At 41.7% G+C, this 25,252-nt stretch overlaps 1 protein-coding gene across 1 annotated transcript in view; it reads left to right on the top strand.

The window, feature by feature from the left end:
- Positions 1-10,936, top strand: part of LOC110584476 (myosin-1-like) — a 20,838-nt gene extending 9,902 nt beyond the window's left edge. The window contains exons 12-28 of the mRNA XM_044921798.1: positions 1-42; positions 1,083-1,228; positions 1,310-1,400; positions 1,487-1,876; positions 2,470-2,596; positions 4,027-4,145; positions 4,290-4,486; positions 5,758-5,941; positions 6,207-6,372; positions 6,457-6,581; positions 6,990-7,298; positions 7,386-7,589; positions 8,015-8,140; positions 8,231-8,401; positions 8,672-8,776; positions 8,899-8,994; positions 10,784-10,936. Of these exons, the coding sequence (XP_044777733.1) occupies positions 1-42; positions 1,083-1,228; positions 1,310-1,400; positions 1,487-1,876; positions 2,470-2,596; positions 4,027-4,145; positions 4,290-4,486; positions 5,758-5,941; positions 6,207-6,372; positions 6,457-6,581; positions 6,990-7,298; positions 7,386-7,589; positions 8,015-8,140; positions 8,231-8,401; positions 8,672-8,776; positions 8,899-8,994; positions 10,784-10,936 (2,751 nt within the window). The remainder of the gene's footprint in view (positions 43-1,082; positions 1,229-1,309; positions 1,401-1,486; positions 1,877-2,469; positions 2,597-4,026; positions 4,146-4,289; positions 4,487-5,757; positions 5,942-6,206; positions 6,373-6,456; positions 6,582-6,989; positions 7,299-7,385; positions 7,590-8,014; positions 8,141-8,230; positions 8,402-8,671; positions 8,777-8,898; positions 8,995-10,783) is intronic.
- The last annotated feature ends 14,316 nt before the right edge of the window (positions 10,937-25,252 follow it).

Here is a 25,252-nt window from a genome sequence, read left to right as displayed (position 1 = left end):
CTGACCAAAGCTAAAATCAAGCTTGAACAACAAGTAGATGATGTAAGCCTAACATCATGTAAAAAATAATTTTTTATTTAGTAACAAACTAAGTAAGCCTAAGTTTACATTCTAATGATGTAATGAGTACTTTTTAAGAGCTTCCAATGAATAAGTAGTGTAGGACATCATCCCTGCTACAGGTCTAAGATGGACACCCATGGAGTCAAAAAAATCAATAAAGAGGGGCGCCTGGGTGGCTCAGTCGTTAAGCGTCTGCCTTCGGCTCAGGTCGTGATCCCAGGGTCCTGGGATCGAGCCCCACATCGGGCTCCCTGCACCGCGGGGAAGCCTGCTTCTCCCTCTCCTACTCCCCCTGCTTGTGTTCCCTCTCTCACTATGTCTCTCTCTGTCAAATAATAAATAAAATCTTTAAAAAAAAAAAAATCAATAAAGAAAGTTGTAGGTAACAGACAATATAGGTAAAAAGAGTTAGGGGAAAGGAGGGTTATTCTGTTTACCAAGAAAAGCTGTACAAACAAAATGGGTTTTGGTTAGGATCACAAAGCAAATGGCCATGGGAAGAAATAGAGAGTGTACTCTAAGCGGGAGCACAGCAAGAGCAAAGAAGTAGTAAATATCCATAAGGTTTTCTCTCACAGGGAGAAAGGGGATTCCAAATAAAGAATGTGGAAGATGAATTCAGCTTTAAATGATCTGATATCAAATAGAGAACCTGCTGTAAATGTCTGGGTGAGGGAGGAACTGGCAAAAGTCATGGTTTAGAAACATTGCTATGGTGTCTACGGGTATGGTGAAGCACTAATCACAATGGCTTCCAGTGGGGAGATTCAGAAGGCATGACATCTCCCTAGTAATTTACTGTAATCATATGGTAATGAGGTATGTTTCAACTTTTAAATGATGACTCCTTGGACTAAGTAAACAGCAAAGGGAATGGAATGGATGGGACAAATTTGTCTTATGCACAGAAAAATCAAAATAAGCTGCTGATTCGATAGGAGTTAAATGTTTACAAGTCCAACCTGCGATAAAAGATGATAACACTCCAGGAACTGTATTCATGCATTATTAACTTTTAGCTTGAAGGATCCTTGGAACAAGAAAAGAAAATCCGAATGGATCTAGAAAGAGCAAAAAGGAAACTAGAGGGAGACCTAAAATTAGCTCAAGAATCCACAATGGATGTTGAAAATGACAAGCAGCAACTCGATGAGAAACTCAAAAAGTAAGCAATGAGGACAAAACTTCCATGGGGAAATTACTATATTATTATATCTGTGACTGACATAAAATGATCCTCTAACAGGAAAGAGTTTGAAATGAGCAATCTGCAAAGCAAGATTGAAGATGAGCAGGCCCTCGCAATGCAGCTACAGAAGAAGATCAAGGAGTTACAGGTGAGTCGGACCCCCCACCTCTTCTGCGCATTCCAGGAATCAAAACTGCCATGAGTTGGCAATTCACGTTGATGTATCACCCCCAGGCCCGCCTCGAGGAGCTGGAGGAGGAAATCGAGGCAGAGCGGGCCTCCCGGGCCAAAGCAGAGAAGCAGCGCTCTGACCTCTCCCGGGAACTGGAAGAGATCAGCGAGCGCCTGGAGGAAGCCGGCGGGGCCACCTCCGCCCAGATCGAGATGAACAAGAAGCGCGAGGCTGAGTTCCAGAAAATGCGCAGGGACCTGGAGGAGGCCACCCTACAGCACGAAGCCACGGCGGCCACCCTGAGGAAGAAGCACGCGGACAGCGTGGCCGAGCTCGGGGAGCAGATAGACAACTTGCAGAGGGTCAAGCAGAAGCTGGAGAAGGAGAAGAGCGAGCTGAAGATGGAGATCGATGACCTCACCAGCAACATGGAGACTGTCTCCAAAGCCAAGGTACAATCATGGTTTAAGTCTTAAAGAGATTTCTGTGAGACAGGTGTGAGTGAGCCGCTCAAGCATCCTTAGTAACTGGCACAAGGAGACTACAGACAGTGCAAGCAGGAGACAGGCACTCAGGTGTGATGGGGGAAGCACCGGCTCTTGGTTGTGAGAACAGCCACACCCAAAGAACACACAGAGTGGAAAGTTAAGCTCTTCCAAATAAGAAATACGATTCAACTATATATTTTGGGATCTTAAAAACACCTTACCTTGATGAGGCTTCTGATTTCTCCCTTAAGCACAAATACATAATTTGCTTCTCAAAAAAATCGCCAAGAATTGAATCAAGTATCATTATTCTCCTATCAAAGAGAAGCCAGCTGAGTAAAGACTTGTATTCACAAAGCAGTTTACTGGTAGCATGTTTGGACTATGTAATTTTTTACTCTTTCCTTCATAATCTTAGGCCTCTGAGTTTTTGTTTGTAAAGATATATACTCTCAAAATAAGTAAGTGCCCCAGCCCCTATGGAATGCTCGGATTATGGAAAATTCCTGTGGTCCAAATGCTTGCTTGAGATGCCTTCTACTACTTTTTGAATGCAGGGGAACCTTGAAAAGATGTGTCGTACTCTAGAAGATCAGGTGAGTGAACTTAAGACAAAGGAAGAGGAGCAGCAGCGGCTGATCAATGACCTGACGGCTCAGAGAGCGCGTCTGCAGACAGAATCAGGTGGGCCATTTACCAGTGTTGACCTGGAATGACAAATTTCCCTTGGATGCTTAATTTGCTGAAAAACTGCACTGACTTATTGAGATCACATATATACCCCCCTGAGAGGCACCCGTCACCACCACTATGAACATATCACTGACCACAGGCATGGATTGCTTTCTTTTTTGTTATAGTTGTGACTTTGATTAAAGAGATCCAGGTTCTTTTGTTTTTACACATTTTAAATAAAGCACATTTGACTTCCATCAAGTTACCAAATTAAAACTGTAGCTTCACAGTTTGCACTTTTCAAAATGCTTGCACAAGTTATCTATTACTTTATTACTCTCAACAGTCTGTGTAATGTAATCCACATTTTAAAGATGACAGACTATGACAGTGATGAAGTGACCGTCCAGGAATACTTACTCCACTCTTCTTCCTGAAGTCTGGCCAAATGCTGCTAGCTAGCACAGTCATGCAGAGAAATATTTAGTGCTACAACCAGCCCAAGAGCCTTAAGTGATGTTTGTAGAATTTTTTGGAGAGTCTCTGCATTTCCTCTGTCCCCTAGTAAATCCATCCAACTTTTTACCAAAGTTCCACCTCTCAAGTGAGAGGTAACAAGATGGAAATTATTTTATGGGTCATCTGGACCATTGAAGTAATAGGCAGATCAAAGTGTTGGAGAACCACTTTACTCTTTCATACTCATTGAAATATTGTTCTTTCTAGGACAAAGTTCAAAGTCAGGCTTTTATTATTGTTGTACAGGTAGTTAGTACACTTCATGAAAAAAAACTGTATTCTCAAAGAATCAAATGCTCCTTGTAGACTCAGAATCTAAGTTCCTTCTATAACTTAGTGGTATGGAAAAAAAAGAAAGTTGTGATTCTTATTAAATACTAACATCTCTTAGACTATGGACTCTGAGAAACAAACTGAGGGTTCTGGGGGAGGGGATGGGTTAGCCTGGTGATGGGTATTAAAGAGGACACATATTGAATGGAGCACTGGGTGTTATACGCAAACAATGAATCATGTTTCATCAAAACATCAAAAACTAATGATGTACTCTATGGTGATTAACTACATCAAAACTACACCAAAACTACATCAAAAACTAATGATGTAATCTATGGTGAATCACACAACATAATAAAAAAATACTAACATCTCTTGTTACATGCTTCTTGACCAATTTCTACTGTGATAAATAATCTTAAATATCTTCTAAAATATTTTGTGTTGCCCATAAGTATGTAATCAGCCTCCAAGCTTTCCATACTTCTCATTTTTACATAATCAGAACTGGAGTTTGGTGGCTTGCTGTAATCCATACTTAGGCCAACATGTTTCAAACTCAGCTCCCTTTCCCTGCTCAGTTTTTAATCCAGAGCTCTGATTTCCAAAGTGAAGTTGAGTTTTCTCCATCTTGGTCTTAACAGGTGAATATTCACGCCAGCTAGATGAAAAGGACTCATTAGTTTCTCAGCTCTCAAGGGGCAAACAAGCATTCACACAACAGATAGAGGAACTGAAAAGGCAGCTTGAGGAGGAAATAAAGGTAAGCCCTACTTGTCACTGTCCTTATTTTTGAGGTTGTGTTCCGCTTACTTCTACAGATTTTCTTCTGATGGCCTATAGGAGCCTAGGGACTAAATGTCACTTTAAAGATATCAAATTAAGTCTCTGATCTCTATGTTCTCAGGCCAAGAGTGCTCTGGCCCATGCCCTGCAATCAGCCCGCCACGACTGTGACCTGCTGCGGGAACAGTATGAGGAGGAGCAGGAGGGCAAGGCTGAGCTGCAGAGGGCAATGTCCAAGGCCAACAGCGAGGTGGCCCAGTGGAGGACCAAATACGAGACGGATGCCATCCAGCGCACGGAGGAGCTGGAGGAGGCCAAGTATGTCCTAGACTTAGCTGAAATGGAAATATCTCTTTTAACAAAGCACATCTGCCATAAGCACTGTATGGGAAAATGTCCATTGCTCCCAAAACAAATTTGAAAAACCAAGGAAAAAACATGCATGAACACAAGCCAAAGCAAGACAAACATTCTAGGCAGTGCAGGAAAAGAAATTAAGCTAGAGGGCGGAAAAAGCAACTAAGGCAAGAGGAAGCTGAAGGACTACTTTTAAAAAGGGGGACTTTTGACATCATTCTATCTATAAAGGTGTAGACAGAGTAAGTGTTAACTGTACTTCCTTGTGTCTCTCCTCCCTCTCAGCCACTAATGGGAAAGTCAGTCCAAGGTGTTAGGTGTGTAAGGGAAAAGTAACTGGGCTTCAGAACATAGCTCCTCCTTTGAGAACTAAAACATGGCTATTCGTGGGGAGCAAATACATATATTGTTAAAGACTAAAAAGAAAACATAAATTCTGCAATAAGAAAGGAATCACATCTTTTCACAAAGGACCAAATATTCAATGCAATCAAAGGTTCAAGATGGAACTGTAAAGATGGAGAATCTGGACAGGAAGAAACCTACTCATTCAACAGGAAGTTTCAGGAGAGATCTAGTTGTTTATCTTGTGACTCATGTACAACCATTTGGTTGGAATCATGGTGGGTGGATGCCTTAGAAGAGCCTCTGAGTGGAGGTCACAAAGCAAAACTGATATTGATTTGGAAAAGTTTATTTTTATTAAATGATTACTGAAAAGCCAGGAAAAATAAGGGACATGATTAGCCAAAATCAAGGATATTTGATTTGGGTTGAATTCATTCATTTGAATTCAATTCATCAAACATTCGAGCACTTAATATGTGTGACAGCCTACAAGAAACAAAGAGGAACAAGATATACACTCTACCCTCTGGAGATGAAAATTCAGTAGAGGCAAGACATAAACAACAGTAATTCAAGGCAGATATTACTATTCTATAGAGGAGGAGTAAACCAGCCACTTTGATGGGTAAAATGTTGGCTTGGGCTGATCACAGATGGCCTTAAAACCTGAGGATGAAGTATGGCGATGATGAAATTTAGACTGTTTTCAGTATTTAATTCATCGGAGAGTGGGAATGAGCTAGCACAGAACTGGGCCTACAAAACAAGCTGGAAAAGCAAAGTATTAGGGGTCTGGCTGTAGAAATCACTCTTTTGTACCTACTTTGAAGCATCCAGTTCTGCTGATGGCCATTCACTTCTCTTGTTCTTATTTCACTTTTTAGAAAGAAGCTGGCTCAACGTCTACAGGATGCTGAGGAGCACGTAGAAGCTGTGAACGCCAAATGTGCTTCCCTTGAAAAGACAAAGCAGCGGCTCCAGAATGAGGTGGAGGACCTCATGATTGACGTGGAGAGAACCAACGCAGCCTGTGCCGCCCTGGACAAGAAGCAGAGGAACTTCGACAAGGTAACTCGTGTAGTAGCCTCTGCCTCAGTACTCAACACAGGATGAAAGCCAGCCTGCTACCTTCAGTGTGCAGTCTTCAAACTACCCGAGGGCTGTTCTCAGTAGCTCCTGCTCCACGGTAAGCAGTGGAGGGGCATAATGCCTGTGGTTTCTACTCTTCTCATTCATACGATTTGTCAGTCCCTGATCATCTTAACTGCAACACGTTCCGGGATAGATGGTGTCCATCCCATCAACTTTATGTGAACCATTCTTTGCCCCTCAGATCCTGGCAGAATGGAAACAGAAGTATGAAGAAACTCATGCTGAACTTGAAGCTTCCCAAAAGGAGTCCCGCTCCCTTAGCACAGAGCTGTTCAAGATTAAGAATGCTTATGAGGAATCTTTAGACCAACTTGAAACCTTGAAGCGGGAAAATAAGAATTTGCAACGTGAGTACATCTCACCTTTAACAAAAGATCTGAAAAAATGTTTCCCGTCACTGAACAAATTTTTATATTTTTGCTCACCAACAGAGGAGATTTCTGATCTCACTGAGCAGATTGCAGAAGGAGGGAAACGTATCCATGAACTGGAAAAGATAAAGAAACAAGTGGAACAAGAGAAGTCTGAACTTCAGGCTGCTTTAGAGGAGGCAGAGGTAAACATTTTACTGTACATTCTAAAACAATTACAAGAGGAATTAAGAGTCCACTGCATGCAAGAATTGAGGAAATTCTTGAATTAAGAGAAAAGAATAGTAATTCTGACTCTGTGTACTTAGTATGAGGATGGAGAATCGACCATATGTGCAACTAACACACCTGTACATCAGGAACGGTGCTAGACACTGAAAAAAACAAAGATGAATAAGTTAAGGTCCCTGCCCTCAAGAGCACTATCTAGCTGGGGAGACAGAAATATATAAAATCAACAACACATTGTACAAATTTCCAGAACAATGGAATAAAAATGTGTTATGGCAGCACAAGAGCAAGAACTGATTCCTATTTCTATAATACTATAAACTTCCATTCCCTGCTAATGTCACCCCTTGTTGTCATTAAAGGCATCTCTTGAACATGAAGAGGGAAAGATCCTGCGCATCCAGCTGGAGTTGAACCAGGTCAAGTCTGAGGTCGACAGGAAAATTGCTGAGAAGGATGAGGAAATTGACCAGCTGAAGAGAAACCACATCAGGGTCGTGGAGTCGATGCAGAGCACCCTGGATGCTGAGATCAGGAGCAGGAATGATGCCATCAGGCTCAAGAAGAAGATGGAAGGAGACCTCAATGAGATGGAAATCCAGCTGAACCATGCCAACCGCATGGCCGCAGAGGCCCTGAGGAACTACAGGAACACCCAAGGCATCCTCAAAGTCAGTGGGTTCAAAAGACGGCCCCAAAGTGGCTGGGGTGACTGCAGCCCTGAGAACGAGGTGTCTCAATGATCGTTCATTCCACAGGACACCCAGATCCACCTGGATGACGCTCTCCGGGGCCAGGAGGACCTGAAGGAACAGCTGGCCATGGTGGAGCGCAGAGCCAACCTGCTGCAGGCTGAGATCGAGGAGCTGAGGGCCACTCTGGAGCAGACGGAGAGAAGCAGGAAAATCGCAGAACAGGAGCTCCTGGACGCCAGTGAGCGTGTCCAGCTCCTGCACACCCAGGTGAGTATAACACAATAGTGAAAAATACAAAGGAATGAAAATGAAATTCCTGTTCATATCTTGGCATTACCTAAAAATGCATTCATAGTGTTTTACGGAGGATGAAATTTAAAACATTTAATATTTGTGGGTTAATAATATCTATACTGTGACATCCAGTCACATTAAAAACATATTATCATCTCAGATAATTTATGGAACAAGGAGGAATACTAATTACTTAATTAACTAGTTTGTGAGTTCACTAAAAATCTGGAATCTCGCATGGAGCACTTGGTGTTATATTCAAATAATGAATCATGGAACACTACATCAAAAACTAATGATGTAATGTATGGTGATTAACATAACATAATAAAAAAAAATCTGGCATCTTAATTTTGCTCTCATGTATTAACTATTTCTAAATTTGATATTTCAACCAGAACACCAGCCTGATCAACACCAAGAAGAAACTGGAAACAGACATTTCCCAGATCCAGGGAGAGATGGATGACATTGTCCAGGAAGCCCGCAATGCAGAGGAGAAGGCCAAGAAGGCCATCACTGATGTGAGCAGAGGGCAACACGGTCCTGGTCAAACTTGAATCCTGATGTGCTAGCTCAGCTCTCTCAACTGGTTTTGTTTTACTGCTCATCAGGCAGCCATGATGGCCGAGGAGCTGAAGAAGGAGCAGGACACCAGCGCCCACCTGGAGCGCATGAAGAAGAACCTGGAGCAGACAGTGAAGGACCTGCAACATCGTCTGGACGAGGCTGAGCAGCTGGCCCTGAAGGGCGGGAAGAAGCAGATCCAGAAACTGGAGGCCAGGGTGGGTCTTCTGATCAGCATATTTCCCACCTCATTCCAATCCAGTACACAAGTTTGAGTACCTCGTACTGCTGGACGACCGGGGGCATACAGAGACGAATGAGAAATGTTCTTTGCTGCCCAAGAGCTTTTAAGGACACAACTAGACTAGGGCATCAAAACTACATATAAAGCAGAGTAAAAGAAGCACTGCAGGTCATTTGAAGAAGGAGAAATCCACTGAGTGAATGGATCACAGTAAATACCTTTTAAAATACCTACCTTCTTGCAGGTCCGTGAACTTGAAGGAGAAGTTGAAAGTGAACAGAAGCACAACGTTGAAACTGTCAAGAGTCTACGCAGACATGAGAGGAGAGTGAAAGAACTCACTTACCAGGTAAGGAAAAGGCCTGTCTAGGTTTTCATCCTACTCTGCAAGGGCTCAAAAAGCTAATGTACAACAAAATGTTGATGGTATTTGTACTTTCAAGAGACTCACACTTCAAAATATTATTTCAGACTGAGGAAGACCGCAAGAATGTGCTCAGACTCCAAGATCTGGTAGATAAACTGCAAGCGAAGGTGAAAGCTTACAAGAGACAAGCTGAGGAAGCGGTGAGTTCTGAACCCCTTGGAGTGACCACGCAATCCGCCCCCCCCCCCCAGCCAAGCCAGCTTAGTTACAGGGATGAAAGGAAAGGAAAGGAGGGTACAATGAGGAAGGATCAAAGGAAAAGAGTCAACAACGTTCTGAAGGAGGAGAAGAAACCAACCACTTGATGAGCCAGGGAAAACTGTTCCAGGGAAGGGGAAGAGCAACACAATGCTTTTGAGTGGACAAGAGTCTCATTCAAGGAGCAGAAAGCAACAGAGAGAGAGCAGTGGAGAGGGGGCTGAGGAGCGAGAGAGGAGGCAGATCACATGGTCTTCTAGTCCTTGGTAAGAAGTCTAGATCACATTCTAAGTACAATGGGACACTAGAAAGCCACAGGAGGTTCTAAACTGCTCAGTCATTCCCTGGTTTATACTTTTTAACAAGAATATTCTGGCTACTTTGTAGAGAACAGATTGTCCAATAACACAGGTAGATTACAGGGCAACATTCTAGGAGGCTTTTTGAATGGGCCATGGCTTGCCTGAGGGCAACAGTGGAGCAGATAGAGAAGAGTAGAGAGATTGAAGACACATTCTGGAGGGAGAAACTATAGGATGTGCTAATAGGTTGCCCTGGGAAGGTGACAGAAATGAAATCAAGGGTACTTCATCAAGTTCATGGTTTGAGCAACCAGTTGGATGGTGCAACGAGGACTACAATGGGGAACTAAGGGAGGAACAGATTCACAAGGCAATAAAGAAAAAGCATTTCTGTTCTGGAAACACTGTTTGAAACACCATCATATACATAAGTGAAGGTGACAAGTAAACAGCTAAGTCTGGAGCTCAGACAGTCTTGGTCATGTTCAGACCAATAGATTCTTGGTACTCTACCTTATCTCATTTCCCCAGCCTATGATTTATTTGAAATAATAAATACCAATTTTCTAAGTATGTAAGTATGGATATATATACCTACTCATCACAGATTAGTTCCTCTGTTCATTAGTGGTTTTCATTATTCTGCTGACCTCTAAGGTCTGGGGTGGGAAGCAGGGGGAGGGGGGGCCGAATGAGAGAGAGAGAGAGATTTAACGTGTCTCTAGCCCCTACTTCCCTCATCTGTAACAGGAAGATCTGAGGTTTTATTCACGCTCTATTATTTAGTAATTCTAAGTTTTATTAATTTCTAAATTTGAATGCCATATTTTGAATAGTTGTCAACGATTAAAAAAGGACAATTACTAAAGACTAAACCCAAACCGCCCTTCCCAAATTCACTGCTTATCTGTTCGAACATCATCAGAGACTACTGAAGACTATTCTTGGAAACAAATTTTGTTTCATTTCTAAATTGTATTAAGTGGCGATAATTTACACCCCAATACTCAAGGGGCAATAATTTATATTCAAGGTTATTAGCTTGATATAATATAGGTTTTCTTAGAAGGTTTTTGTTGTTTTTTTTTTTTAAGAAGGTTTGGTTCATTCACCAAACTCTGGGGAAAAAAAGAGTTTGGAAAGCTGACATATTTAGTAGTAGCTCTAAGATGTTTATATGTTAAAAAGAAGAACTTTTAGGAATTTGGTAGCAAATGTCACCTGTCCCTCGTTGTCATCCATGAGTTCAAGAAGCATGAGAGGAATTAATACAAAAAAAGAAAAAAGTCAAGAACGTTTCTCCAGTTTTTTTTTTTTTAAGGTTTACTAGAGTGAAGCATTTTTAAGTAAAAAGAAATTTGAGACCAACTGACCTAAGAAACTAGAAATTCTGAACTCTTTTCCCTTCTAAATGCATCTCCATTCTCAGGAGGAACAATCCAACATCAACCTCTCCAAATTCCGTAAGCTCCAGCACGAGCTAGAGGAGGCTGAGGAACGGGCTGACATTGCTGAGTCCCAGGTCAACAAGCTGCGGGTGAAGAGCCGGGAGGTCCACACAAAAATCATAAGTGAAGAGTAATTCAACCAAATGCTAAAAAGTGACCAAAGAAATGCACAAAATGTGAACATCTTTGTCACTCTGTTTTCTTACTTTGTTTTTCTGCAGATAAAAAATTTATCCGCAAATAACCTGTGAGTCTCTTTCCCACCCCCCACCCCCCCAACTGTGTCAATTAACCTTTCTCTGCATCAAGAAAAGAAAGAAAGAAAGAGAGGGAGGGAGGGAGAAAAAGAGGGAAAGAGAAAGATTTTGGCTTATATCTTACAGAGCAGGATTTAGTCACCAAGAATAAAACATGATAGGAACAGCCAGGCCAATCCCCAATAGTAAATACCCTCAGCCACACTTGTCCCTGTGGGGAGCAGGTGAAGCCTTGAGGTGGGCATTAGGCTTACAGAACATAGAATATGATAAATCTCACTGGGCAAAACACCAGCTAGTTATCAGAAAAAGCTGATTTCTGTTAATGAAGTAATTTATTTTCTTCATAAGATGGTAGGAAATTCTTGATCTCAAGATTGCATAAAAATAAATCAAAATAGTAATTACCTACATAAGATACATGAAACTGTAAATTTTGATTGGACACTCAAAAATACTCTAAATGCAAACTCTCTGCTATAAATACATGAACTATTAAGTCGGGATTAGGATCCCTTGAGAGGGAAATATATTCTGTGGATTTTCTAGTCCTTTTTAAATATGAGATTTTTAGTGTTTTGCTCCCTGCAATAGGTTTAAGTGGTTTTCTTGGGCATCCTCCTTTGCTGTGTCACATTACGATAGGAAACAGGAGGGAGTTAAAAATGAATATATTTGCAGTACCTGTGCTCTCTCTGGAAAGTCCTGTGTCTCTTACAAGGCTTTCTCCCAGTGCTTCTGACAGCAGTGGGAGGCCAATTAATGATTTCCCGTCAGTTCCCTGCTCTCATTATTTGGTCTCTGGATTGCGATGCTGTGCCTTTCTACAGAACTACAGCAAACCACCGTCATGATTATAACTGGTATCACTACCACAGAGCAACATGGCTGAGGGTAGCCCGGGCCTTCCGCTTACCTCATTTTTAATAGACAGGGAACAGGTAAAATAGCAAGTTTCTTTTCAGCTAGCAAGGTAACAAAGATCTTACAGGAACCATACACCTACTTCAAAAGAACAGTATAAGACTACATGTTTTAAATTGTACTATCGGGTGGGTTAAATTATCCAGCTGCACTCGTCCAAGACCTTGGCTCCTGGGGAAGATCCCTGTGGGTTCTTAGGCGCCTCCACTTATTTTTGTGGATCCTTGGAGACAACAGTTTATTCTAATGCGACATCTTGACCTGCGCTTTAAATTGAAATCTACCCCTCCCTGATCACAGCGCTTGCTGGGAAGCTCTCGAGAGGTGACCTTTACTCTCGCAGGCTTTCAGAACTCAAGTTCTGCTGCTTATCCTCTTGTAGAAAGCTCCTCTTCTTTGAGATTCGTGCTCTTCTGCTATTCCCCATGCCCCCTGCTGTCCTTGACTGACTTCCTTCATTATGATTCTGGCACCTCTTCCCTGTCCGCCCAATTCGTACCACATACGTGGGAGATGTCAACGTCCACGTGGATGATGCCTCCAATACAGACTCCCATCCTCCAGTGCCTTCTCCTCCCCTCCACCTCGTCCACGGCCTCACTCTGGAAAATGCCCAAACCTCACACTCACTCACCAAGTCAAGCAACTCCTTTCTGATCTAGCTCACATGTTGCACTATCCCAAATCTAACAGTTCTTATTCAACCATATATGGGACCTCCAGTACTCTGACCTTTTATTTCTTCCATATTCATCAGCCTCTATTTCTCTCCCAAGGAAGCAAAAATGTATAATATTTTTGTCCACTCTCTTAACAACGCCCTAAATTCCTTTGCCATCTCCTATCCTTTGTCACACTTGAATGGAAAGAAACTAAACCTGAATGAATCCAACAGTTCACTACTCCACACTTGCATGGAGATGGTACCACTATTAATTTCCAACCACAAACCCGACTGGGCCTTCGGTGTTGGAGTTACGCAGTCAACTTGGCTCACTCCCTCTATTTCTCTCTATTTAAAATCTCTGCTCTCCTCAAATCTCCATTCCCCGCCTTTGGTCCCAGAAGATGATTTCACATCCTGCTTAAAAGAAAAACTAGGGGCGCCTGGGTGGCTCAGTTGGTTGAGCGACTGCCTTCGGCTCAGGTCATGATCCTGGAGTCCCTGGATCGAGTCCCGCATCGGGCTCCCTGCTTGGCAGGGAGTCTGCTTCTCCCTCTGACCCTCCCCCCTCTCATGTGCTCTCTCTCTCAAATAAATAAATAAAATCTTAAAAAATAAATAAATAAATAAAAGAAAAACTAGATGCCATCAGATGGAAATGGCCTCCCATTCCTGCTGCCATGCCATATTCATCCTTCCAATGTGGAGGTGCTCCTCCAATTTAATTTCAGGGCCACCTCCTCAGCCTGGCTCTAAATCTCATCCCCTCCCTTCTTCTTAGAATGGTTTTACAGTGGATTTTCCATTTCTCCCACTTTATTCCCAGCATCTCCCATTCTTTCTTAAAACTTCCTTTCCTGGGCGCCTGGGTGGCTCAGTTGGTTAAGCGACTGCCTTCGGCTCAGGTCATGATCCTGGAGTCCCTGGATCGAGTCCCGCATTGGGCTCCCTGCTCGGCAGGGAGCCTGCTTCTCCCTCTGACCCTCCCCCCTCTCATGTGCTCTCTGTCTCTCTCATTCTCTCTGTCTCAGATAAATAAATAAAATCTTTAAAAAAATAAAAATTAAATTAAAAAAAAAAACTTCCTTTCCTAAAACTCTCTCTTGACCCTATTTCTTTCCTCTAGTTCCTTTCTCACTTCTCCACTTTCCTCTCCAACAAAATTTCTCGGGTGTTGCATATACACACTGTCTCCATCTCCTCACTTCCCACCTACTCCTTAGCTCACTCCAGGCTGGCTTTTGCTCACTCTACTTTGCCAAAATGGGTCTCACTGTGATCCTCAGTCACTTCTTCATTGCTGAATCAAAAGGACACTTCCCAATCTTTAATCAACTCGACCTTCGAACTGCATGTTATTCATCTGACCATTCTCTCTAAGTGGAAATGTTCTCTTCCCTTGATTTCCAAAACTCTGACCTGCTTTGGTGTTCATCATAGCTGCAGCTCCCCAGCCTCTTTCTCCTCTGTCAGCTCATCTGCCTCTGCCAAACCATCAGATGTTTCTGTGAGTTCAGTGCAATGGGGCCCACGTAATAATTGAGCATACACTCTATTCAAGGCACAATGCCAAGTGGAGGGATATAGGGATGAACAAGTAAGACCCTAAACCTATATATATTCATGTAGCTTACATTTTAATGAGGGAGAAAGACTATTTGCAATTTTGTACACTTACAAAAGTAAAGAGAACATATAAACAGGGAAATCAGACTTATTCTGGAGGTCCCAGCTCTTTTTCTTAAAGTTAGTGAAATTGAAGCTGAGATTTAGAGGAAGAATAGGCCTTAGCTAGTCTTAAGTATAGAGATGAGAAATGAGAGTCCTTGAAGCCAAGGCAGCAACAGTGCTAAGTCCCTGACATGAGAAGGCTCACGGTATGTTCCTGGAACTGAAAGGAGGTCAGTGAGGCTGAGACACACAGAGGGAGGAAGAGAGTATCACAAGGTGAGAGCTTGCAAGGTAGGCAAGGGCCATCTTCAGGATTTTAGTTTTTATGCTAAGAGCAGAGGGGGTAATGTTAAGCTGGACAGTGATGTGTTTATTTTTTAGAAAGATTTCTCTGGCTGGAGAGCTGCAGCTATGATGAACACCAAAAGTATAAATAAATGAATGTTTCTATACCTTTGAATTTGCTGCCTGTGTGCCCTCCAACCCTTCCCCATCTGGCAAATGTTTACCCATTCCTCACGTCTCCGCTTACACATGGCTCGCTTTAACGCCTTCTTTAGGGGTCAAAGCGTCCACTCTTACATGTTCTAAGACACCTAGGTGGACTTACATGTTCCTTTCCTGTATTTTCATATCACTGTCATATTCTCCTTGCTCCTGCTGCCTCTGACCATAATACTCTTTCCTCCTCTTTGTGAGTCCACCCTCCTTATCCTTCAAGGGCACTGGCTCCAAGCAACCTTCCCTCACAGGAGGGAGAACCTCTCTAGAGCAATCAGCTATACCTTCTCCTGTTCCATGGTTCCTTCCTGTCTTATCTTTCCCACTCAGTTCTTGCATCCCGTCTTCTCTCCCCCTCTCAGTAACTGCATGCTTCCCGGTCTCTCCCCTTCAATTCCGGCACTTTGTCTTAGCTCTTCTGTTCAGCTATTCTATCCTGCCTTATGCCTCCTGCTTGGTTAATGCGTCCTGTCTGACCTCTCCTGGTACTCAAGGAAAGCCCAGATTTTAGATTGCTTAGTCCATTTTACTTGTTTAAAGAAACAGTTACACTTATTCACAGTTTGCTTCCGAACTGTCCCCAACTACAACATGTATTTAAGAAAAAAAAATCATTTTGTAAATCTTTTCTCTTACTTTCAAAACCTTCAAAACACACAGTGACTTTTACAGAAATGCAAAATATCCACCAACAACCAGCACAGGAATACTAGAACATTTACTCCTATTTCCCCTACACAAGTGCCTCTTACTTCTTAATAATTACCTCTCGTTGATATCCTGCCACTTGGGAATGTAATATATTCTCTTCCTACCTCTACTTCCAATCCTGTAGAAGATACCAACTGTCAACACTGATGGCAGCAATTTATTGCGACTTCTTTTCTGAAATAAAGGGAATTTAGCACCATACCTAAGACTTGACCAGAAAAAAGATCCTAAAAGCATGTCTTGTTGTCTAACTGGAACTAAGAAGGGAAAAGAATTTCCAAAGATTTAAGTTAAAATTAAATTTGTCCACTGATTTATTTTTAATATAGTTCATCAATACACAGGACATTAGATTCTCAAATATTAATTATTAATGTTGCCTGAGTAGTGGGGACAGCACATGACTTCTCACACCTAAGAGGTGAAATGTCAGATAACAACACAAAGGGAAAATAAGAGTGAGCCAAACAACCACATACCAACCCCCAGGAATCAGGAAGGCCCTAAAGAATGAAATAGAATAACCAGAAAGAGCTGAATGATTCTGTCTCCTTATTCTTTTCCCATGTAGACCTGCTTCCCCGGGAATCTACGTGCCTCTGAGTTAATTATAACACCTAGCAGATGCTTCTCTATTCACTCTATTCAAGTGGAAAGGTGTAGACAGCTAGAAGGGGCAGGGGATGAGAGAGCAAAACTACTACGTGTGAGTAAGGAAAGATTACTGATATGCTACCAAAACAGAATTTCTGAAAAACATTTTCAAGGTTCCACCTATATCCTGTAGCACAGAAAACGTAAGTCTCTACATATCTCTGTCTTTTTAGCAGCATGTACTTTACACACAGTTCTATGTGTCATGGGGGTGGTTTGTGGCTTTCCAGTGTTCACTATGCTGGCTTCTGGTGGGCAAGCATTATGGCGTGTCCAACAACAGAACACTGTCACTTTAACACTACGTGCTGCTCTCATAAAAGGCAGCTTTCACAAAATGTGAGTCACTGGATGGGAGGTCTCTTATTTATTATTCTGTTAGCTGTTTCCTTCTGGCATAGCTTTTATCGTGTCAGTAACATCATTAGGTAAATACAGAATCTCTGAGTTGGAAGGGGCGCTGGAGGCTGTACAGCTAGGAGCTGGGTGACGGAGGCTGAGGTGGCCCTGCCTGAGTGTCAGCTCTACCACACACACCAGCTATGGGATCCAGGGCAATTTATTTAACCAGACTGTTAATCAATTCCTTTTCAGCATTCAGCAATACTAACATTTTCCACTCTTTAGGTTTGCATGAGGATAAAATGAAGCAGTGTAAATCAAATACACCTGGCTCTTGGTAGGCACTCAAAATACAGACCTATTTTTCCCTCACTCACCTCCCCACAGTTTTCCCTGCATAGAACGTTCCTTATTCAGATTTCTGCAGAGATCATTCTTGTGCATTATTCAAGTCTCAGTTCAAAGAAGCCTGTCCTGCTTGCCATACCAAATGTGGCCCCCTGCCTACAGTAATTACTACCTCGTGACTCTAACTTACACTTCCCATAGCACGTCACATAGAATAAGAAATACATCTTCAACGTTTTTTTTATGAGTTCATTGTCTCCACCACCCCCTTCCATCAAAATGTCAATTCCAAGAGAGCAGGGATTTCTTTTTTTAAACTCTTTTATGTCTACCCAATAAATACCAATTAAATGAATGAATACCACTATATGTACTATATACTTGTATGTGTAGAAAATCACCCCCTGGAAAGTAGTTTGAGGTAGCTGAGCATACAGTCATCACTGACCTTGCCATGATCAAGATTTTCACAAAAATTGCAGTCTCAAGCACCCCATTCAGTCTCTGCACAAATAACCAAAGCATACAAGGAGAAACAGATAATCTGAATAGGCCTACATCTATTAAAGAAATTAAATCAATAGTTAATAAGCTTCCAAAAAAGAAAGCATCAGGTCCAGATAATTTCACTAGTGAATTCTACCAAACATTTAAGGAAAAATAACATCAATTCTCCACAATGTCTTCAAGAAAAAAGCAGAGGGAAAATTTTCTAACTCACTCTATGAGGCCAGAATGACACTAATATCAAAACCAGATAAAGACATTACGAAAAACTACAGACTAATGTTTCTTATGAACATAGATGCAAAACTTTCCAACAAGATATTAGCAAATCAAATCCAACCATATATATAAAATAGTGACACATCACACCAAGCAGGATTTATTCCAATCAATCTCTATCCAATACCTCCTCTTCTTCCAGCTCACCTGCTCTAGATATTCCAACCCCAGCAATTCTTTGACATCAAGACCTCCTATCCATTGACCATTACTTTTTCATTGTTCTGATACGTCCTCTCATTTTCTTCCTTGTCCGAGCTTAAATTTCATGGTCCAATATTATAATAACTCACTTGAAAGGATTCTTAACTCCTTTGGCCCTGTCCCTATATTTCTCTTGCCAGACAAAGTCTCACCCTGGTTCAACTCAGCTTTCCTATGACCACATCCAAGCAACTTAACTTGCTGGAGAAAAACAGATCTGCTAAACTGGTCTCACTTTAACAATATGACTGTAATTCAGTACTTCTGGCCAAGCCTCTCGCTCTCCAAAACGGACACTTCACACCTCCTCTCTGTATAACTCCTACATCTCCTGCACTGCCCTCACTCTCAACCAATAACTTCACCTCGTACTTCATTGAGAAAATAGAAGCGAATAGGAACTCTCTCATCTTCCCACCATCAAATCTGTCAACTCACTTGCATCTTGCCCTTACTCTCTGTCTTCTTTCCTAATATATGAGGTGTCCTTTCCCCCCTTCAGAGTCCAAACCTGCCACTTGGCCTCTGGACTCCAGTCCCTCTTGCCTTGTCTCCCACAATAATCCCCTCCTTCTCTTGTGTCATCAATTTGTCTTAACTTTCCATAATCCTTCTCATCAAAACAAATATGCTTAGTCTCTCCCCTCTTTTAACAAACCTTCCCTTGACCCGTCTGCCTCCAGATATCACTTCATTTATTAGCTACCCTTCTCAACAATACTTTTTTCCTCTGACATTTATTATGAGACATAATACTTGCCCCTTGCTGTTGAATCACCCCCCCAGGCTTTGTTCTTAGACGACCCAGGTTTTGCAGAACAGAGACTGCTGTGTCCCTTCCAGAATCTATATTCCTGACCCTCAAAACCCATGGGCATAATAAGATGGTTGTTTTAAGCCATTATGTCTGGGGCAATATGCTATGTCAGCAACACTAACTGGAACATGGCCCAAGCCACCTTAATATTCTATCTACACAGTTGCAGTGGCCTGGCTGCCTCCGCTTGGCCTCCCCTTGCTGCCCTACAACCTATATTCAATGCTGGAACCCAGAGTGGTTCTTTTAAATCTTCAGTCTGATTACATTTCTCCCCTTCCTAAAATTCTCCTCTGGCTCTCCATCCCATTCAGATTAAAAACCAAAGTTCCTGTATTGTCCCAAAGTTCCTACATAACTGACCCTCCCTACCTCATCTCCTGCCACTCTGTCCCTTGTCCATTTTGCTCTTCTTTCAGGATTCTTTACTGCTCATCAACGCTTTAGGAGGACTCCAGGCTCAGGACCTTTACACTTTTTGTTCCCACTCTGTGAAATACTCTTCTTCTAGATATCCACATTGCTTGCTCCTACACTTCCCTCAAGCTTCTACTCAAATGTCACATTATGAAAGTCTTCCGAAATCACCCACCTTGCTACAATGCTCCCTCTCCCCCTTACTCAGCTTCATTGTTCTTTGAAGCATGTACTATCATCTGGTGTATCACATGTTGATTTGTTTATCTGTTTGTGTATGTCCACCCCCATTGACTGAAATTGCCATTAGGGTATTGTCTTGGCCAGTTTGGGGGAGCTACCACTGTGGCTGACACACAGTGGATATTTAATAAGTATGTATAGACTAGAAAACTTAGTGAGTGAATATACCCACACACCGGGATGAGAATCTGCAGTGTAATAAGCAACAGACTTAAAATGAATAAGCAACTTGTGAAGATCCATTTTTTGTCCCTAAGAAATTAAAAAAAAGACCAACAACAATCTGACTTGCCACATCTCAAGGGATTTTATTGAGGTTGTGTTGCTATGCTGGGCACCACAGAAGCTAGGACATGAACATCTCCAAAGTGGGTTCCAACTATATTTTTTGAACAAAGTTTATCTAATAAAAACATAACAGGGGTGCCTGGGTGGCTCAGTCAGTCAGTTAAGTGTCCAACTCTTCATCTCGACTCTTACGGTTGTGAGATCAAGCCCCATGGTGGGCTCCACGCTGAACATGAAGCCTACTTAAAAAATAATTTAGGGCGCCTGGGTGGCTCAGTTGGTTAAGCGACTGCCTTCAGCTCAGGTCATGCTCCTGGAGTCCCAGGATCGAGTCCCATATCGGGCTCCCTGCTCGGCGGGGAGTCTGCTTTGCCCTCTGACCCTATCCCTTCTCATGTGTTCTCTCTCATTCTCTCTCTCTCAAAATAAATAAATAAAATCTTAAAAAAAAAAAAATAATAATAATAATAATTTAGAGGGGCATCTGGGTGGCTCAGTCGTTAAGCGTCTCCCTTCGGCTCAGGTCATGATCCCAGGGTCCTGGGATCGAGCCCCACATCGGGCTCCTTACTCAGTGGGAAGCCTGCTTCTCCCTCTCCCACTCCCCCTGCTTCTGTTCCCTCTCTCTCTGTCTCTCTGTCAAAAAATAAATAAAATCTTTTAAAAATAATAATAATAATTTAGAAGACATAACAATAAAAATAATCTTGCTCACTGACATTTCTTAACCACCATCTCTTTGCAGCTCTTTACTACCATTTTGACACCCAGTGTATATTCAGGAAAAGTGTCAGCATACCTTTGTGAACTTTACCTATAATTACAAAATGTCTGTTTCAGCAGCCCCTTGTAACACTGTTATAAGCATTTTATGTATATGTACACATATGTAATTTACATATATATGAATTAAGTGATTATACATAATCTCCAATAATCATCTATAATACATCTATAACTTATAAAGGCATTTTATACTACAGATTATTTGTACAGCCTAATTTAATTCATTCAACTGTACAAGGTAAAGGGAATATCAGGTTTTCACTAAATTTATGTTTTTAGTAGATGAAGAAGTACAAGATCACCGAAGCCTATAACATTTCCAAATCTGCAAGGATAATGGGGGGAAATGCTAGAGAGAAGCTTTTCTCCAGACTGCATAAATACAGCATCCAAATCATAAAGAACCACACAAATACAAGAAGGCTTAGCTCTGCTTTCCTGTAGTTCCTATTCAGAGAGTCCCTAGAGAAGCAGGTGTAAGGGAAATGCTTCTCCCTCATTCAGCACTGCTGTTCTTCTGTCCAAGCTCTGCAAGGTTCTCTGACCCACTCCTGGTGGTCCATGCCAGTCTCCACCAGAACACTGATGCCCTGTTTCAGAGCTTTCAAGATCTGATGATCAGTCGGGCTCAGCAACTGGTCAAAGCTCTGAGTTTTAGGTACAGTCCTCACTAGCTACAGCTGTGTAACTCAGCCTGTGTGTCTTGGTCTTACCCATAGTGTCTTCTTTTATCTTTCAGTTCTAAAAGTAGTGCGTGTGTTTGATAATATTTATTATGTCTCTAATTTAGATATCAAGTTCCAAAAGAAGTAAAAATAAGTGAGTTGTGAAAATCTCAACTAGAGAAAAATCAGAAGACCTTTCCTCTTTCTGGCTTAGAGCCCAGCATTTTGCATAAATCACTAACCTTCTCAGAGTCATTTCCACAGAGACTTAAAAAAATAAAAATAATGTCTGCCTATTCCATAGTACTGTTTCAAAAGAAGTAAAAAGTATAAAAGATTCAATCTGTTAATGTGTTAAAATTCTAAGTCAATAGGATGCATACAAAAAGTGATCACATTAATCAGTAATTTAAGTTGGCAGATGATAGTAAAAAATATCACATCAGGTCTTAGGGACACACTTAGATTTCCCATCATATTCAGCAGCAACAGCTGTGTTGTGAATGTGGTGAAGCCACCAAAACCCAATTGACAAGTACCATGGGCACATGGGATGCCCACTCATCTTCTCCATCCACAACAGTTTTGTGGTACATCTTTCCTCCCACCTTAAATAAAAGTATGTAGTACCCACCTCATTAGAGCTACAGCTAGTCATGAGGATTTGCCCATGAACTAAGAATGCATGTCTGTGTCTCCTTCCATTATGCAGTGGAAACAAGCATGGAGCATCACACAGCATCCCGGAGTCCCCTCAGTGAAAACAAATGAGCTGGAGATATCCATGGCAAGTCCTTCAGCAAAGAACAGAAGTGTTTGTATCTGTTCTAAATCCCTCCCGACTCCCCCACTGGTCTACCACCACTGCCTACCCTGACAACTCACTTTCTCCATCATGTTTAGCTTTTCAGACTTTAGAAGAATCTATCGGTAGTGTTTGTAAAATCTGGACCCTGACTAGGAATTTTCTGCTTAATATCCATCACTTGCTGCTTCCAATCATAGTGTCAGATCTAAAATTCATCCCAGCTCCTTAATGGCTTTGAGCGCTAACACATCAATTAGTCCTGAACTCCTCGTGTCCAGCTCGTTCTGTCAGACCAACGTTTCAGGCAGGAGAGTAAGTGGGAACCTGGCTTTGAATTCCGTGGTGAATGATGTAACAGCAAAGCTGGCAAAACAGCCTTAGAAGCCCTGAATCCACATCCCCTATCAAATGCCTATAAAGAACCCTAGATTATCCTCCATCAAATTATTTATAGGTGACAAGAAATATTTCTAATTATATCCATTCACAGCCACAGTCAGTGAATATTGTGCAAAGAGATTGCCAGAAAAGATTTTGCCAAGTAGGTTCCAGCAGGGACAGCTGAGGTGGTTGCTGTGCTTGCACAACAGTCTCTATAAAAGTGGAGCCCACATGCCTCCGCCTGTCCTTCCTCAAAATTCCTCAAGGTATGTATACCTGATGAACACGTGGCTAGTTCTACATTCCTGCTGATAATGATCATTCAACTTAAGGGAAATGGCTCCTATTTCCCAAATTTTAATTTTTCTTTCCATCACTCCTAAGGATGACATGGTACACGATATAGTTACTAGGATTTTGTAACTAACTGGGAAAAAGAAGAATCTGCATTCTCTTGTTTTTTTTTTTCTTTCAACAGCAATTGTCTGCTTCGGGCCCGCCACCTTCTTTATCTGGTAACACGAAAGGTAAGAGTGATTTATTACTACACTCTAAAGGACAAAGGGATCTTTACTGCTAAGTCTTAAAAAAACTATACCATCTTATTTCCTGGGCTAGTAATAGGAATAAGGTAATACAGGAGCAGCTGTTCTTTAAAAATGGCTTCTCATAAAATATTGACTTTTCAGACCATTTAACAACACAAAATTTAATGACTCGTCTCTTCCACATGTTGTTAGCCCTTCAGAAACAATGCAACAATTACAATGTAATATTCAGTGTGAACCGCTAGTCCTACTTGACCAGTGAAGATGTATTACAGAGACTGTTTGGTAAAATCAACAATGTGTTGATCAGGTAGGCAACATTTCCAGGTGGCAATCCAGGCTTTCCATGGACTCTGGCTACCTGAGGGAAGCCAGGTGGCTTTCCAGATCTCGCAGTGGAATCAGCACTGAACCTGGATTTGCAAGAACAGGGTTTGTGTCTCAGGCCCACCACTTACACTTCTGTCACACTGCATGACCCTTCACCTTTCTGGGCCTTAGTTTTCTTATCGGTAAAATGAGGAGGCTGCATTCTAGGTGATGGCTAAGGTACCTACAGCTCTTGCATCTATAACCTCAGATGGTGGCTTCCAAGTACTCCTCCATACAATCAAAACATTCAACGGACCTTCTCCCCAACTCCATATGTTGGGACCTGTACTTTTAGTATTCTGTTAAAAACACACATAATGATGAAAACCTGCTATACTTTTGATAAATTCCTAATTAGTTTATATTTAGTAAGAAACTATAGTGACTTAAAGACTTGTTTCAGGATGTGGCTTGCTCAAACTTGAGGCAGGTGGATTCGGGAGCCCCTGCAACCACCCTGAGGATCCTTGGGGGCTTGTGACCCACAGGTGGGGAAACCAATGATCTCAGACATGAGGTGGGAAGGGTGGCATCCTGTGTTTGGTGAATGCACTGTACTACAGTAATCTCTCCATAGTAGTGTGCTGTTAATGCAAAACGGCCTTGTATAAAAACACAGAAACAAAAAATAAAGTTAACAGGATAACATTTTTCCTTTGAAGAAAAAAACTGAGGTTAAATATTCAGTATCTGTCCCCTGGAAGTCTGTCTAAATTGCACTGTATCATCACGAGGTTTTCAAAGGTGTGAACTAGATTGATTTTAGAGACAGAGTATGTGGCAAATTCCAAATCTAACAGTTGAGAGGAAGTTTAATGCTGATGACAAAATACCAAGACTCCTTCCAAAAAGCCTGAAGTTGAGGCTGCTGTTATCGCTGTTGTGACAACAGAGACACTGCTTTCCACAATCCAGCCCCCCTTCCCCTCCACAGAAGTCACCCTCTGTCACTGGTCACTCGTCCTGTCCTTGCCGTCAGAGAAATTCTCTGCCATCTCGTAATCACGTGTCAGTGGAAAAAATTTTAAAGTTCATTTTGGCTTGAAATTTTATACTGGCTATTGACTTCAGAAGAGATACTTAGAGAATTGATACTTTTTTTAAAAAAGGAGGAAGAAAGAGAGACAGATCTGAAATAATAAGAATCAGATAAACAACCATTATCCTGAAATCCAACTAAAAACAAATTATAAACTAAAAATATACAAACACTATGATATGTTTTTCATTCAAATGTTTTTCTCCAAGAACCTTTTAAAGTTATATTTTGTTTTGATAATACTACTTTCACACAATTTAAGAATAAATGAGACTTAATTTTGACTTAGGACAAATCATTTGTTGGATTTTCAACTTTTGTTGCATTTATTTTTTCCTTTATTACGTGATACCTAAATAATTTACTCCTATGGTAGGGGTTTATTCATGCTTATTAAGTGTTCTTAATCTGGACTGTGTCCTGAATGAACAAAGGTACCTTTTCACCCATCCAATTTTAATAATATTTGTATCCAATTTAGCCATCTGATTTTAATATTTGGGGCCAGGAAAAAAAATTTTACTAAATATTTGAGTTTTTAAAATAGGTTCAGGTTGTAAAGCCACTGGAAACAGTTATTTTGCATTTCTTTGTATCACTGCAATGTCAAAAAAAAAAAAAAGTGGGAAGGAGAAGTAGAAAAAGAAAACAAAGCAAAGCAAGTAGAAATAGAAAAGATTCTGAGCACACCTGTGGCATCCCGAACGCTACTGACTGCAACATAAACTCTTCGATATTCGTCTACAAAGGCTCACAGCACAGAGGATGGAGCAGAGGCTTACAACATCACAAGAATCAAGCTCCCAACCTAAGGCTTTCAAAGCCATGATCCGATCTCTCAGCTCCTTTGCACAGGACACAGGCATGATCCCTACAGGCGGGGCTGAGGAAATGGGCCAGGCCAATGAGGCACAGGAGTGTGAAAACAACAGGACAACGTCCGCCCTCACTCTGGGTCACTGTCTGGCTCTGTCTCTGTCCTCTAGGTACCCCGGTGCTGTGCTGCTACCAGTAACCCCCAGCC

Source organism: Neomonachus schauinslandi, chromosome 15 (genome assembly GCF_002201575.2).
Source record: "Neomonachus schauinslandi chromosome 15, ASM220157v2, whole genome shotgun sequence".
Taxonomy (NCBI): Eukaryota; Metazoa; Chordata; class Mammalia; order Carnivora; family Phocidae; genus Neomonachus; species Neomonachus schauinslandi.
Note: the sequence above shows the minus strand (reverse complement) of the source record. Positions and strands in the feature narration are given on the sequence as shown.